This window comes from Protopterus annectens, chromosome 10.part0 (genome assembly GCF_019279795.1).
Source record: "Protopterus annectens isolate FY-2018-M chromosome 10.part0, PAN1.0, whole genome shotgun sequence".
Taxonomy (NCBI): domain Eukaryota; kingdom Metazoa; phylum Chordata; order Ceratodontiformes; family Protopteridae; genus Protopterus; species Protopterus annectens.
In genome coordinates this window covers 1,521,611,777-1,521,626,493 of record NC_056744.1, presented here as the reverse complement: position 1 = coordinate 1,521,626,493, position 14,717 = coordinate 1,521,611,777, and the positions used below count along the sequence as shown (strand labels likewise).

The following is a 14,717-nucleotide window of genomic DNA, read 5'->3' as shown; positions in this document are numbered from 1 at the left end:
AACCAAATCTTACCACCTATGTCGAGAGGCTGTAAGATTATGGAAATGGGCAGCATCCACCCAGCGCTTTCTGATAGCAACGCACATTCCGGGGAAATCCAACATGATAGCGGACAGACTCAGCGGAGCTATTCTTTTGCCTCACGAATGGTCTCACAAGAACGAAACAGCGGAAATGATTTTCTGCAGATGGAGCCAGCCTTGCTGCAACCTTTTTCCCACCTCCACAGACACCAAGTGCAGCAACTACTTTGCCCTGATCTCTCAACAGAGAACTCCCGAGGGACGCACTCGTCCACGATTGGCCCCCAGGACTCCTTTATGCTTGCCCTCCATTTTCCTTGATTCCCAAAGTCTTACAGCAAGCTAGTTGTCTGCCCCATATTGGCCTCGTCAAATTTGGTTCCTCTTACTGAAGCCTCATCTACTGGAGGAGCCTCGGATCCTGGACCCAGTGCCGGATCTGTTGACCCACATGTCAGGAGCTCTTCACCCTTCTCTCGAGTCTATCAAACTGACAACTTGGCTGCTCCAGTTTCTAGAATATCCAGGTTCCAGAATTTATCAGAAGAGGCTCGACATTTTCTCTTGCCACACAAATCTTCAACCGGGAAACTTTATCTCAGTAACTGGAAACAGTTTTCCATCTGGGCACCACAAAATAACATTGACCCTTTCCTGGCGTCCATTTTGGATATTTTGGAATGTCTAACAAAACTGTTCAATGAAGGAGCTGCAGCAGCAACCGTTCGAGTCCAACTGGTTGCTATTTCTAATTTTCATATAGGTGCATCTGAAAATGTTATTATGTCTAAGTTGGCTAAGGTGTTTTTGAATGATACGATACACTTAACATCACCGATCAGATCTCCTACTGCTCCATGGAACTTAAAACTAGTCCTGTCCAAGATTATTCTCCTGCCATTTGAACCTGCGTCGTCTTGTGAGCTGAAATATCTTACTTGGAAGACCATTTTCTTGGTGGCCATTACATCAGCACACAGAATTTCCGAGTTGCAAGCCCTTTCTATTAAGCAGCCATAATATTTGACAAAGATAGGGTTTCCTTCAGAACTAATCTGTCGTTCTTATCAAAAGTGTGTTCAGAATTCACACTTACTCAGACGATTGAATTACCGGTTTTCTTTCCCAATCACTCAAATCAGTTGGAATATATGCTTCACAAACTTGACGTCCATAGACAACTTCAATTCTATTTAGACAGGCCAAAAGACCATAGATGGGCTGATCAGCTGTTTGTCTCCTTCTCGGATTCTAAAAAAGGTGCACCGGTTTTCAAATCTACCTTGTCTAAATGGCTTGTAATGGATTGTATATCCTTTATTTGCCATGAAGTGGGCATTGCATTACATGACAAAGTTAAGGCTCATTCTACAAGAGCAGTTTGTACTTCTGTAGCCTTTTTGACCAGGCTACCTATTGAGTCAATTTGTGCAGCTGCCACCTGGTCAAAGCCACATACCTTTATATCTCACTACAAAGTGGACAAGGCCTCTAGGGACAGAGCTTCATTCGGGTCTGCTGTCCTTAAGCAGGTACTCCCGTGAGCCACCCAAGATTGTGGTGCTGGGGACGCTACCCATCAGTAAGAATGAGGGCGAGATTGAACAACTTCACATAAAGAAGTTCTGTACTTAGCATAACTTTCCATGTGAGTTGCTCTTCTCACCTTCATTATTTCAACCCCCCCCCCACCTACCCCCATCCAATGTCTGGACGTTCGAGAAGTTCTATTTTGGTTTTGGTTCTTCTAAGGAGTTTCCTTTCGCAAGTGGTCTGTATGATTTCCTTGAAATCTGGTGTAGGTTTTACGATAGTTGGCAGCAAACAAGATCTGGGGAATGTTTATTTATTTATTTACATTTGTTGACCAAGAGTGTCCGACTGGACGTAGGTCCATTTTCAGCAGAGGCCCGGGTAGAAAAGCTCCACAGTTAAAATAAACAGACAGGAGTTACATTGGATTACATCGCAATTAACAATTTAACATAGCAATTTTTTACAACATATTTACAGATGAAGAACATAATACATCAGTAGACAACTAGAATCTTTATCTGTGAAATACATAACAGGCATTAACAAATGTTACAATAAGAAGTTCCTGCTTTATAATAAGTACTAGGCTTATGAGCATCTGAGCTGTATAATCAAGGTAGTTAGTGGAGTGGAAAGAAAGGTAGTGGTTGGATGGGGTGGGTGATATTAGAGTGGGAGTTGCAAGTGCATAGCCAGCATGTTTTTGGGTGCGCTCTTAGTAAAGTTTTGAAGTGGGTGCATGATGGTATGGAGGTAATTGTGGGTGGGAGGGAGTTCCATAATTTGGCTATGGTGCTAGAGAATAGTGCTTCTTCAGCAGAGTTATTGGCTTTGGTGATCTGCAAGTGATTTTTGTTGCTGGATCTTAGTGATCTGGTGGTGCAATAGGGTTGGAGTAGATTCTGGAGGGATGGGACATTTAGTGTATGGTCTACTAGTTTGTGGGCGAGTGAGAGTTGATACCATTGAAGGAGGTGAGGGAGTTCAAGCCAGCCCAGTTCACCAAGTGAGAGACAGTGGTGACTACGGTAGGATGCCCCTGTGGTGAATTTGGTGATTTTGTTGTAGCAGGTCTCTAGCTTGTTTAGATTGAATTGCCTTAGGTTGGTATATATTGGAGAGGCATAAAGTAGGGTGGAGATAAGGTGGGAATTTGCTATTGAAATCTTTGCTGCTTTGGTGAGAAGTTGCTTATTTCTGTATAATGCTCCTAGTTTTTTGTGGACTTTTTATGGTCATGGATATGTGAATGTCAAATTTTAGTTTGTCTGTTTCCACTCCTAGCAATTTGGTGTGTTCAGTTGGGTATATAGTGGTGTTGTCTTTTGCTGTGATGTTAAAGTTAGAGTTGTTTTGAATATGTTTGGTGGGTTGGAAGATGAGTAGTTTAGTTTTGTTTGGGTTGAGTATTAATTGGGCATCGGATAACCACGTTTCAACAGAGGAAAAGGCTTCCTGTGTGACTTTTTGCAGTTTGGGTAGTGACTGGCCTGAGCAGATGATGGTTGAGTCATCTGCTTATTGTATGAGTGTGCCATGTGTGGTGGCAGAGGCTAGAATGTTAAGTTGTCAATCTCGCCTTCATTCTTGCTGGATGGGTTCGGAGCCAATCCTCGGCTCCGACTCTGCACTTGCTAAGCTCTTGAGTCACTTTTACCAGCTTGAGGCAGCCCCATATCCCATGATGCAAGGTGGTAATTACCCAGATCTCGTTTGCCACTTCACTAATGAGGTCATCCTTTTTACCAGCTCCTGGTAAGTGATTTTTTCTTGCTAATTGTAAGGGTTTAGGTGTCTCAAACCTCTAAATTTTTAGTCTTTATATCCCCTCCGTGTAGTTTATTCACTTAGCTCCATAGCCATTTCCCCTTAGTTCACTTAGTCATAGTTTCAGTGTTTTGGGACTTAGGCCTTTCCCACCCTCACAGTTCCTGTCAGGATTTCTCTCAGGTCTGTGTGTGTTGTATCACTGTTATAATAATAACTAATTTATTAGTTATTAATAATATTTTTAGTAGTTAGTATCTTTGTTTGGTCTGATTGGTGTGTGTGTGTGTGTGTGTGTGTGTGTGTGTGTGTGTGTGTGTGTGTGTGTTTTAGGACTCAGACATGTCCAAAGATACTAGGGTCTCAGGTTTCAAGAAGTGTGACTTGTGCTGTCAGAAGATGTCTCTGACAGACGGTCACACTTCTTGTATTTATTGCCTGGGACCCCTACACCTGCAGGACTCCTGTGCTGTATGTCATTCTTTCAGCCAGAGAGTCCTGCAGGAACGTAGGAATAAGTTGATCCTCAGGGGTCTTCTTAAATCAGAGAGCTCCCCGGCTAAGGTCGGCTCCAGGAAGCCCTCCAAGCCTCCGAAGACCCAGGCTTCGGTGTCCAAGTCTGTGGTCTTGGTTCCGACTCCACCGGAGTCGACATCGGCTCCATCCAGAGCCGATCTTTCCTTGTTAGAAGCTTCAGTACCGGCACTGGTCGGCGCCGATACCCTGGCTTCGGCACCTGTGTCGGCTCCGTCTGGAGCCGACACCCTAGCGTCGAAGCACGTCTCTGCTCCGGCTGGAGCCGAGATATCTTTGCCTCCTCTCGGAGCCGACAAGTTGTCTGCTCCGCCTGGAGCCGAACGTTCTTCGGCTCCATTGGCTCCATCCGGAATCTATGCACTCGGCTCCAGCCTCTCCCTTGCTTTCGGAGCGGAGCCATCGGAGCCGATCATAGAGGTCTTCCAGGCTCTCAGACCACGACTTAGAGAGAGTGGTGAGTAGGCTATTAAAATCACAGGCACTAGCCCAGATGCTCCATAGCCCGTCTCATCAGATGTCAGCTATTCTACACCCCCCTGAGATTCCTCCTTCGACTCTCCTACAGAGTTCGGAGCCGGAGATTATTGGTACCGTGACTGTTGCTGCTTCGGAGCCGATTCCACACCTTTCAGCTCCGTCGTCCTCGACTCCTATCTCCTCCTTGAGACCTTCCTTGGAGGGATCTGGGCGGCGGGCTTCCCTGGTCGGTTCCGAGGGGGCGAGTGGCATTGGACCCTTGTCCGACCCCGTTCTCCCTCTCGGAGCTTCGGCCTTGGTGAGCTCGGCCCCGACATCTGCTTCGGAGCCTTCCCTTTCGGTGAGACCAGGGATCCCTGTTTCTTCGGAGCGGGATCTCTCGGCCCTCCCTGGAAGGGGAGCCTTCGAGGTGAATCAGGAGTGTGCTAGCCCCAGAGCTTAGCCAGCAGTCGGTTCCTTTAGCTCCTCCCTCTATGGTGCCTGTAGATGCCTCTTCCCCCTCTCCTGCTCCCGGACCCAGAGATCCATCGCCCCAGGTTTCCCCATTGGGAAGGACTTCCTCTTCCGAGGTTTCTCCTGATCCTTCAGGTGAACCCCCGCGTAAGAGGACCTGCAAGAGGAAGCATTTAGACTCCCCTGAGTCTACAACATCAGATACCGATTTAGATGAGTCGGAGGGGTCCCCAAGATCTCCCTCTGAGGATGTTTCCTTTTCAGACATCCTTGAACTCCTGAAACAGAGGGGGAACTGGCCCTCCATTAATCCCTCCGAGGATGAATCGGTATACCTGGTGGCTTTTGGATCTCGACCCTCCACCTCCTGGGTGTCTCCGCCTTTCGACCCCCTCATGGAAGTCATAGCTCGAAAGGCATGGGCATCTCCTGCTTCGGTGGAACCAGTCCCCGAGACCTTCAAAGTTTATTACGGCCCCCGCTGAAAAGCAGTTTCTTACTAAGGGTGTCCCGGTTGATGCCATGGTGGTGGCCGCCACCAAAAAGGAACTTGCAGATCCTTCCGTGCCAGTCCATCCTCCTAACAAGGAATCTAGGTCCATGGACAGGTATGGCAAGCGGATGTTTTCCTCAGCGACCTTTGCTATGCTTTCGCTGAATTATTTATGTCACTTCACCAGACTTCAGAGAGACATCCTCAAAGAATTGGGTGAAGTAGTACAGGATCTGTCAGCGGCAGGGGCTCAAGAAAAGATTGCCTCTCAGCTGGGAATCCTTAATTCCATAACCAACTCCTTCATGCGGCTCATTTCTTATGCAGCCGATGGGGCAAGTAGAGCTGCAGGCACAGGAGTGGCTCTCAGACGTCAGTCCTGGATGCGGCTCTGTAATTTTGCAGACCCCTTTAAGGCGTCCTTCACAAACTCTCCCTTTGATGGGACAACATTGTTTGGCCCTCAAGTGAAGGACACTTTGACCAGGTGCAAGCAAGACGGCAAGACTCTTTCTGCCGTAGGAGTCTGTTTCTCCACCCCTTCTAGACCTTATCCCAAAGGTCAGAAGGGAGGGAAAATGTGGTTCCGAAAATCTCAGGGAGTCACGCCTGACGCACGTGGTCAATTTACCCCCAGAGGCAGAGGGGGTAATAACAATAGACGCCGCCCTAGGGGCAGAGGAGGTCCGCAGAACCAGGGCAGCAGAGAGCCTCTATCTGACGAGCCCTTCAAGCATTCCTAAGGTGTTGCCCGACTGTCCACCCTTGGAGGCAGTCGGGGGGAGATTGTCGCTGTACCCAGAAGCCTGGTTTTCCCTCTCTCAAGACAAATGGGTACAGTCGATCATATCCGAGGGTTACAAAATTCCTTTCGAGGAAAGCCCCTTCCCTCAAAAAGGTTCCCTTCCAGACGTTCCACCCGGTCTAAGGGAAATTGCAAAACTAGAGGTTTCAAAGCTTCTAAAAAAAAAAGGGCCATCCAGCCAGTACCGACAGATAATTTAGGGTCCGGAATCTACTCAAGGTTCTTTTTGGTCCCCAAAAAGACGGGAGACTGGAGACCAATATTAGACCTCAGCAGGCTCAACAAGTCTGTCAAAAAGACAAGATTTCGGATGGTCACACTTCAATCGATTTTGCCCTTTCTGGGCAAAGACAACTGGATGTGCTCAATAGACCTTCAGGATGCGTACTATCATATAAAAATCCACAGACGCTCACAGACGCTCCAGAAGTTTTCTCCGCTTTCGGCTGGGGACCAGTCATTTTCAATTCAGAGCCCTGCCCTTTGGTCTCACTACATCCCCCAGAGTGTTCACCAAATGCATGGCAGTGGTCACGGCTCTCCTGAGACGTCAAGGATTCCAGGTGTTTCCGTATCTCGACGACTGGCTCCTCTCAGCCACCACCAGGCATCAACTTCTCCAAGCCAGAGATTACACTCTACGTCTCTGCGGTCACTTAGGAATCTCAGTCAACTTCGAAAAGTCTTCCTTATCGCCCTGCCAATCTATTACCTTTATAGGCGCAAATCTAGACACTACTCGGATGTCAGCAAACCTAACAAGTCAGAGAATCCTAGATATCCAAAACCACGTTCGGATCATCCTATCCAGCAAAAGGGTACAAGCCAGGTTGGTCCTGAAAGTGTTGGGCCTCATGGCAGCTGCCATCACACTTCTTCCTCTGGCCCGTTTTTACATGCGTCTCCTACAATGGATGTTGTTCACTCAATGGTCCTTCCAGCAGCTTCCCATGCGTCACAAGATCCTGGTGACACAAACTTGCAAGAACCATCTATCCTGGTGGACTTCCTCTCCTCTAGTCCATCAGGGCAGACCTTTTGTTCCCCCGGCCCCGGTAGCCACGGTCACTTCGGATGCCTCCCTGATCGGGTGGGGGGGGGCATTATCAGGGCAGGATGGTTCATGGCACGTGGCAACCGTTGGAGTACCACCTGCACATAAATGTCCTAGAGATGAGAGCAGTGCTTTTAACGTTGCAAGCCCTCAACGACTTTCTTCCTTTAGGGACTATTGCAGTTCACACGGACAACATGTCCGTTGTGTGGTACATCAACAAGCAGGGCGGAACCATGTCCTATCCCTTGTGTCGAGAAGCTCTCAGACTTTAGCAATGGGCGATCTCCTCTCATCGGTTTCTGGTAGCAACGCATATCCCCGGGAAAACCAACATAGTAGCGGACAGATTGAGCAGAGCTATACTCATGCCTCACGAGTGGTCTCTCAACCAATCCATAGTGGAGGAGATTTTTCAGAAGTGGGGCCGCCCATGCTGCGATCTTTTTGCTACACCTCAAAAAAGCAAATGCCCAGACTTCTTTTCTCGCTTCCCACTTCCGGGCCATCCCCCCAGAGACGCTCTTACCCAAGATTGGCCCCGGGGACTCCTTTATGCTTTTCCTCCCTTTCCTTTGATACCACAAGTACTCCAGAAAGCTACCGTCTTGAGAGCCAAAATGATTCTCATTGCCCCTTACTGGCCTCGACAAATTTGGTTCCCGTTCCTTCATCGCCATCTTTTGGTGCAGCCTTGGCATCTGGACCCTGTTCCAGATCTTCTGATCCACCAGTCGGGTCAACTGCACCGGTCCGTTCCTTCCCTCAACCTCACAGCTTGGTTGCTCCACTTCCTTCCTTAGCCAGGCTTCCTATGATCTGTAACCCCGTTAGAGATACCATAGTAGCTTCTCTTAAGTCCTCTACCAGGAGGATTTACTCTAGCAAGTGGAAACGCTTCTCCTTTTGGGCTAAATCTAAGAACATAGACCCCTGTACTGCCCCTATTCAGTCGGTCTTGGATTTCCTAGCGAAATTTTTTCACTCAGGTTCTTCGTCTTCCACAGTCAAAGTTCAGTTGGCAGCAATCTCGAATTTCCATGTCAGGTTTGCAGACCACAACATTATGTCCCACAAACTTTGTAAAGCTTTTCTCAAAGGAGTGTTCCTTCTTAAACCCCCTGTTAGAGATCCTCCACTACAGTGGGACCTAAATTTAGTGCTGACATCCCTGATACTTCCCCCTTTCGAACCGGCTGCTTCATGTTCATTAAAGTTTCTTTCTTGGAAGACACTCTTTCTAGTCGCTATTACCTCGGCTAGAAGAGTGTCTGAACTTCATGCCCTCTGTGTTCGGCCCCCTTATTTGGTCTTTCACAAGGACAGAGTATCCTTGAGAACCAATCCATCTTTTTTGCCCAAGGTTGCTTCTAAGACAAATTTAAACCAATCCATTGATCTCCCTGTATTTTTTCCAAATTATTCTAACAGGGCGGAACAAAAATTGCATTACCTAGATGTTCATCGCCAACTCCGATATTACTTGGACAGAACAAAACAATTTAGGAAATTCGATCAGCTCTTCCTTTCTTATGCTGAAAATAAAAAAGGTCTCCCTGTTTCTAAAGTGACCTTATCCAGATGGCTATCTTCCACCATTTCTGACATTTATCAGCTTAGGGGCAAACAGCTGAATTCAAAACCTAAAGCTCATTCCACAAGAGGTCTAGCCACTTCTACAGCCTTTCAGGCTAGACTACCCTTAGATACTATTTGTGCAGCAGCCACTTGGGCCACTCCTCATACCTTTGTTTCTCATTACAAATTGGATTTGGCTTCAAGGGACAGGGCAAGCTTTGGTTCCACTGTTCTCAAGAGTCTGTTCCATTGAGCCACCCAGGATAGAGGTGCTAGGGACGCGGTCCCATCCAGCAAGAATGAAGGCGAGATTGACAACATTTAGAAGTTATGTACCTACCATAACGTTCCATGTTAGTTGTCTTCTCTCGTCTTCTTTCTTGCGTCCCTCCCTCCTGTCCCCCTAGCCTGGACAGACTTTGATCTCCCCTTTTCTCTGGAAGATTCTTCTTCCTTGGACACCAGATAGTTTTTGTCCTTGATTACCTGGTTTCCCCTACAGCCTTTTTAGGTTAGTTGTTTCTCTTTCCTTAGTGGAAAGTTTTTATAGGCAGTTTTTCCTCTAGATACCAAACGAGATCTGGGTAATTACCGCCTTGCATCATGGGATATGGGGCTGCCTCGAGCTGGTAAAAGTGACTCTCGAGCTTAGCAAGTGCCGAGTCGGAGCCGAGGATCGGCTCTGAACCCATCCAGCAAGAAAGAAGGCGAGAGAAGACAACTAACATGGAACGTTATGGTAGGTACATAACTTCTAATTATTGGTGAAAACAGAGAAGAGTAGGGGTCCAAGGACGGATTCTTGTGGGACCCCTATGGAGACAGGTAGTTGGGGAGGTATGTCATTCTGCCATACAACGAATTGTTGGCGGTCAGACAGGTAACTCTGAAACCAGTTGGTGACTGATTGAGAGAAGGATAGGTTATTGAAGTAGTGGTGCATTGTGGGATAGGGATAGGGCTTTGGCCTTGAGCTGTTAGAGACCTTAAGCTTTGCAAACTGGCCAATCCTCTGCTCGGAACCCATTAGTAATAATGAAAGCGAGAAGAACAACTCACATGGAATGTTATGGTAAGTACATAACTTCTTTTTTTCTGTTGCATCCTGGGCTCAATGAAATGCGCCAGGCAAACACTGGAAACCGAATAGGCATTATACAGTGAGCAGATAAATAATTGCATATGACATTAAACTAATGATGCATCAAAGTGATGATATGTATATGACAACTTTATAGCGAGAGGGGTTTTAATTTATCACCATAGCTAGGGAATTTAGTCCAGTGATTTTCTTATTTAGGAATCTTTGTGGCTGTTCTGGTTGGACAAGATTCCTAGAAAGGTAAATGCCAGAGGTGCACTGTATTCTGTGATGGGAACAATGAGGGAATTATAGAAGGATTTGATTTTTCCTAAATGATGTGCCTTTGAAGTTATCTGTGCCAGGCGGAAGAATTTCCTGACACTAGATACTTAGAGTGGTTCATGCATGATGAAGGCAGCCATATCCTTAAAGACTGAGACAATTTTAAAGGGGTATTTTGAATATGGTATGGAATAGAGACTGCATTCAGTTAACATATAATTAGTGCTGTAAAATACCATTTCTCAAATATAGAAATGCACGAAGCAAAAAATATGAATTGTGGTTTAGTAGTGTAGAAGGAGAAAGGTGTGAGATAGTGAGGCCTGAAAGAGCATTAGTGACTGTGAGACAGATGTGTATAACAGACCACTTGGAAGCAATGCTGAGAAATAATAGAACATTGAATTTAAACTACGCACAAGTGCAAATTTATGATATTGTCAAAAATAATTTTAAACAGTTGGGGTTAAGTTATTATAAAGAGAAAGTGTTTACATTCTTATCCTGTTTTGGCCACTGGATGACACCATTGGTTCGGACCCTGATGTCGTATGAGCACAGAAAACTGAAGAACAGGCTACTTTTTCAACTAACATCATTTGGTCTGCAAGAAGGTGGGAATTATAAATCATATTTACAGAGTAAAAGCAGAAATTGTGTGTGAGCAGAATTAGTCACATTGTAAACCTGGTTCCATGGCATAGAGAGAGAGAGAGAGACTCAGAGATAAAGCCCTGAATGCAGTCTAGATTACAGGAATTCATGTAGTACCTTAGGCAGATTGAGATGAGAGGTGGGAGAGGTTATGATTGATTATCCATTCTCCCTCACCTATCCTGAGGGGAGGAAGTGGCATTTGCAGTCACTGGCTGCATTTACAACCAGTAAGCAAAGTTTTACTGGCACCAGTTATGTAAGCAGACCATATATGTGAACTTTGTTTACCAGGCTTTTGATGGTAACCCTTGGTTACAGCATGTGGGAGGTAATAAAACATGCTTGAATGGGTACAATAAGCCCTCATGTTGATGTGAGTGTCCACTTCAGTCAATAGGTTATGGGCAAGCAAAAAAAGTCTGAACAGTCGAACCAAAAAAAAAAAAAACACCAAGCAAATAGTGATTCTAAATGAGAAGAACCATTTGCAACATTGCAATATCACCAATCTTCTATTAGTACTGGCTCATTGATGTCATTTTTCTGTTTTGAGGATCAGTAAATATATATTCATGATTTTTAATGGTCTGTGGCTTTAAATTTTAAGATCTGTTTGATTGGATAAATTATTTAAACACCTGCTGTTAATTTCTTTGTAGTTTTGATGAAATTCAAGTACATAGATGGGGTAAAGAGCTTAGTTTTGTATGGTCTTATTCAACAATTTTTTTTTATTATTTTCATGATTTTATTCATTAATTTTTACTGATGGTATTGCAATGTGGTTTATGATCACTAGGTAGTGGGGTTCAATCCATATATAAAACTCTGTGTATTATGAATGGATGATGATTTCATTAGTTAAGGATAGACAGTTAATCAGTATGCTTAGAGTGTTGTTGTCTTTCGGCTTTTCCCGGTTAGGGGTCGACACAGCGGAACTCCAGTCCGCTAATGATTGGCAGTAGATTTTCACGAACGCCGAGGTGCCAGCTCGACGTTCAACCTTCAACGAAGGCACGCCCATTTACGCATGTCTTTCGAATGCCCACCCAACCGCAGGGAGGACATGCAGACTCCACACAGAAGGCACTCCCCACACTCCAGCCGAGAATCGAACGGGAGAACCGAACCTCTTGCTGTGAGGCAACAACGCTACCGCTGCACCACCGCGGATTAGAGTACAAAACAATATTTTTCAGTTCATTAAAAAGACTTGTTGAAGGTTAATATCTTGTAGACAGCCAGGACCAGTTAACTTCCATTCTTGCTTGGATAATGGGTGTTTGTTTTTTTGACTGAGTCACTAACTATATAATTACTAATGCAGTGTTAATAGTTCCAAGACTGATTGTGGAGGGTGAGTATGTTCAATAAGTAGGGAGGTCATACAAAAAAAGTAACTACACTGTCACATGCTGACTGAGATACTGTGGAGAGCCATGTATCATACATGATTATGCAGATGTGTATAGAGATTTCTTTTGGCATGTTCCCTCTACTCCAACTTTTAATAATCTCAATGTACATTAGTAGCAGGTTTGTGGGGGAGGATGCAAAGCCTACCTAAAACTTTGCTATGGAAGTGTTACAGCAAGTTGTAGAATTTGCTTTTTTTGTCAGAATCAATTTAAATTTTGATCTATCAGCATCTTTGTGTTTGTATATTTCTACTAAAAAGCCAGTTTTTATAATGAATGCTAACTATTCTCTTGGGGAGATAGAATAGCTGTTTTTTTAGGATTTAAAAGTTGCAGCTGTCATTTTCTGACATGTACAGCTTTCAGCCGACCATACAGGAAATGAAAAACTATTTGGAGGCTGTCTTCATAATAGCAACCAGCTTGTGTTAGCCATTTTCCAAGTTCTGTATATTTGTTGTTTTTTATGTGTCAGCAATGTTCTTTTCAGATGATGTTGATGTATCAAGCCCATTTGTTTAAATGAATTCATATCTGCATTAGCTTTGACGTAACCTGATGTGTGACCTCAGAGTAGGTTATTTTAGTTAGAGTGTAGGAAGCAAATCCCATGTGTGGAGAGTTTACTGCCCTTTCTCTCTGAGTTGCACATTTAAACCTGTTCATTTATAACAAGTTAATTGCATTGATGCTTGCTATGAAGGAATCCATTGACTCATTCTTTATTTTTGTTTGTAACAGGATACTTGTAATATCTGTTTAGGGAAAATGAAAGATTCAAACATTGTTAAAATATTTACATGCTTTGTGTTCTTCTGTAAACTGTGTACTGATTTTCCTATTATCCAGTTGTGTCCAATTAAATTGCTTAGCATTATGCACCTGCTTATAAATATTTTATATAGCTTTCTTTTTCCTCAATTATTTTAGATGCAGCTTCACTTTTTGGGTTTTCTCAGTCAACAAGTAAGTGTTGCGTACTGATGTAACTCATTGTTTTTATGTTTAATTTCTGAGCCCACAAAGTAGCTGAATAAAAATATCCCCTTTAGTTCTGTCTTTACTATCAAAGATCCACAGTTGTTCTGTGAACTTGAGATCACAGGCTAGAATGATTTTGTGGAGCAGACGTAATGTCATCATTCCTTAACAATGACGTGGGAAACTAAACGCTTGTACTAGGACTACCCAATATATGATTTTTCTAGCTATTAGATGTTATACCATGATGAAAGTTATACAAATAATGAATTAATTAATTAGATTAAAGGTGCTACTGACTGTTGATGTTACTACTTCATAATATCCATTTGAAGTGAATTTTCAGCAAAGTATAGCACACACTACTTCATCTATTTAAAAAAAATTAAGGTGGAAAATGTAATGCCTTATTTCTTTATGTGCAAATTCAGTATATTCCTTGATAAAACTTCAGTGTGTCGTGCTGTAGAGTTGCAAAATGTCTTTGCACTTTCCAGTTATACATTTCAGTTTTTCCTCAACATGTTTCCAGTCAATAATTCTGCTCAGGGTGTGGCTAAGAGTGAGAGCAGGAACTGTAAGAAGCTCTGTAACAAATCTAATTTCTGACTTCTAAGTAATTAAAAACGTGTCTTCTAAGATCTAAAGTTATTTAATAATTCTAGAAGAATTACGGAAGTGAGTGATGGCTTTTTAATTTTCAGAATGTAAAATATTCCATTCAGAAGCTTCATTTCAGTATAGAAAGTAAGGAAACTGTGAAATGAGTTACCAAAAAACAATTCACAGGATCCTTCTCTTACAAAAAGACATTATCTTTGGTAGCAGATATACAAGATGCCATGACAAAAAATGATAAACTGTATTTCAAGACTGACAGTTTCAAAGAACAATGTAAGAATCACATGTACTGTAAGTAATTTGATAAAACAAGAAGGTACACAAATTACTGCCGTGGAAAAATCCTTAAATCATCATAAAGAAAAAAATATCTTGGAGGAGAGATGCACACAGAATTTCTTTTAGAACAAAACAACTGGTTTATTGAAAAAAAATTACCAGAAGTCTTATCATTTAGAATTAAAAAGGATCATATATCCTTTGTTCTTCCATAGAAAAAAGAAAATGTTCCTCCACCTTAAGTAATTTTAAAGTTTTTCTCACACATGGAAAAAGATGAAATACTGAGCTAATCGGAGGAAGTAGGAGGAACGGCTCTGAGCTAACTAATCTGTGATATATAACATTGAGTATCCCGTTTTTTTGCTTATTTCTGAGTTATTTATAGCACTTTTATTTTACTCACTGTGTGTGAGGTATTAAGTAGAATTTTCTACAATTATCATCTGGTTGGTTTGTTTGTTCTGATTTTTGTTTCCCACCCTCCTTCCTTGTTGGTATCCTGTTTTTATACTTGGTGGCTTTGCAGTTGCCCGGCCCTACTGTAAATTTGATCTGGGACACTCCTCCTATTCTAGTGTCATTACTTCATTCTACCAGTTCCAGGGAGAACATTTGAGAAGGCCAACCTAGTTTAGCTTCTGCTTCTCCTTTCCCCTTTCCACTTT

General features: G+C 43.6%; 1 protein-coding gene across 5 annotated transcripts in view; it reads left to right on the top strand.

Annotated features, from left to right (window-relative positions):
• Positions 1–14,717, top strand: part of LOC122813704 (zinc-binding protein A33-like) — a 1,378,975-nt gene that overhangs the window by 893,113 nt on the left and 471,145 nt on the right. For all 5 annotated transcript variants that reach the window (XM_044086163.1, XM_044086164.1, XM_044086162.1 and 2 more), the window contains one exon: positions 13,099–13,134. In XM_044086163.1, coding sequence (XP_043942098.1) covers positions 13,099–13,134 — 36 coding nt within the window. The remainder of the gene's footprint in view (positions 1–13,098; positions 13,135–14,717) is intronic.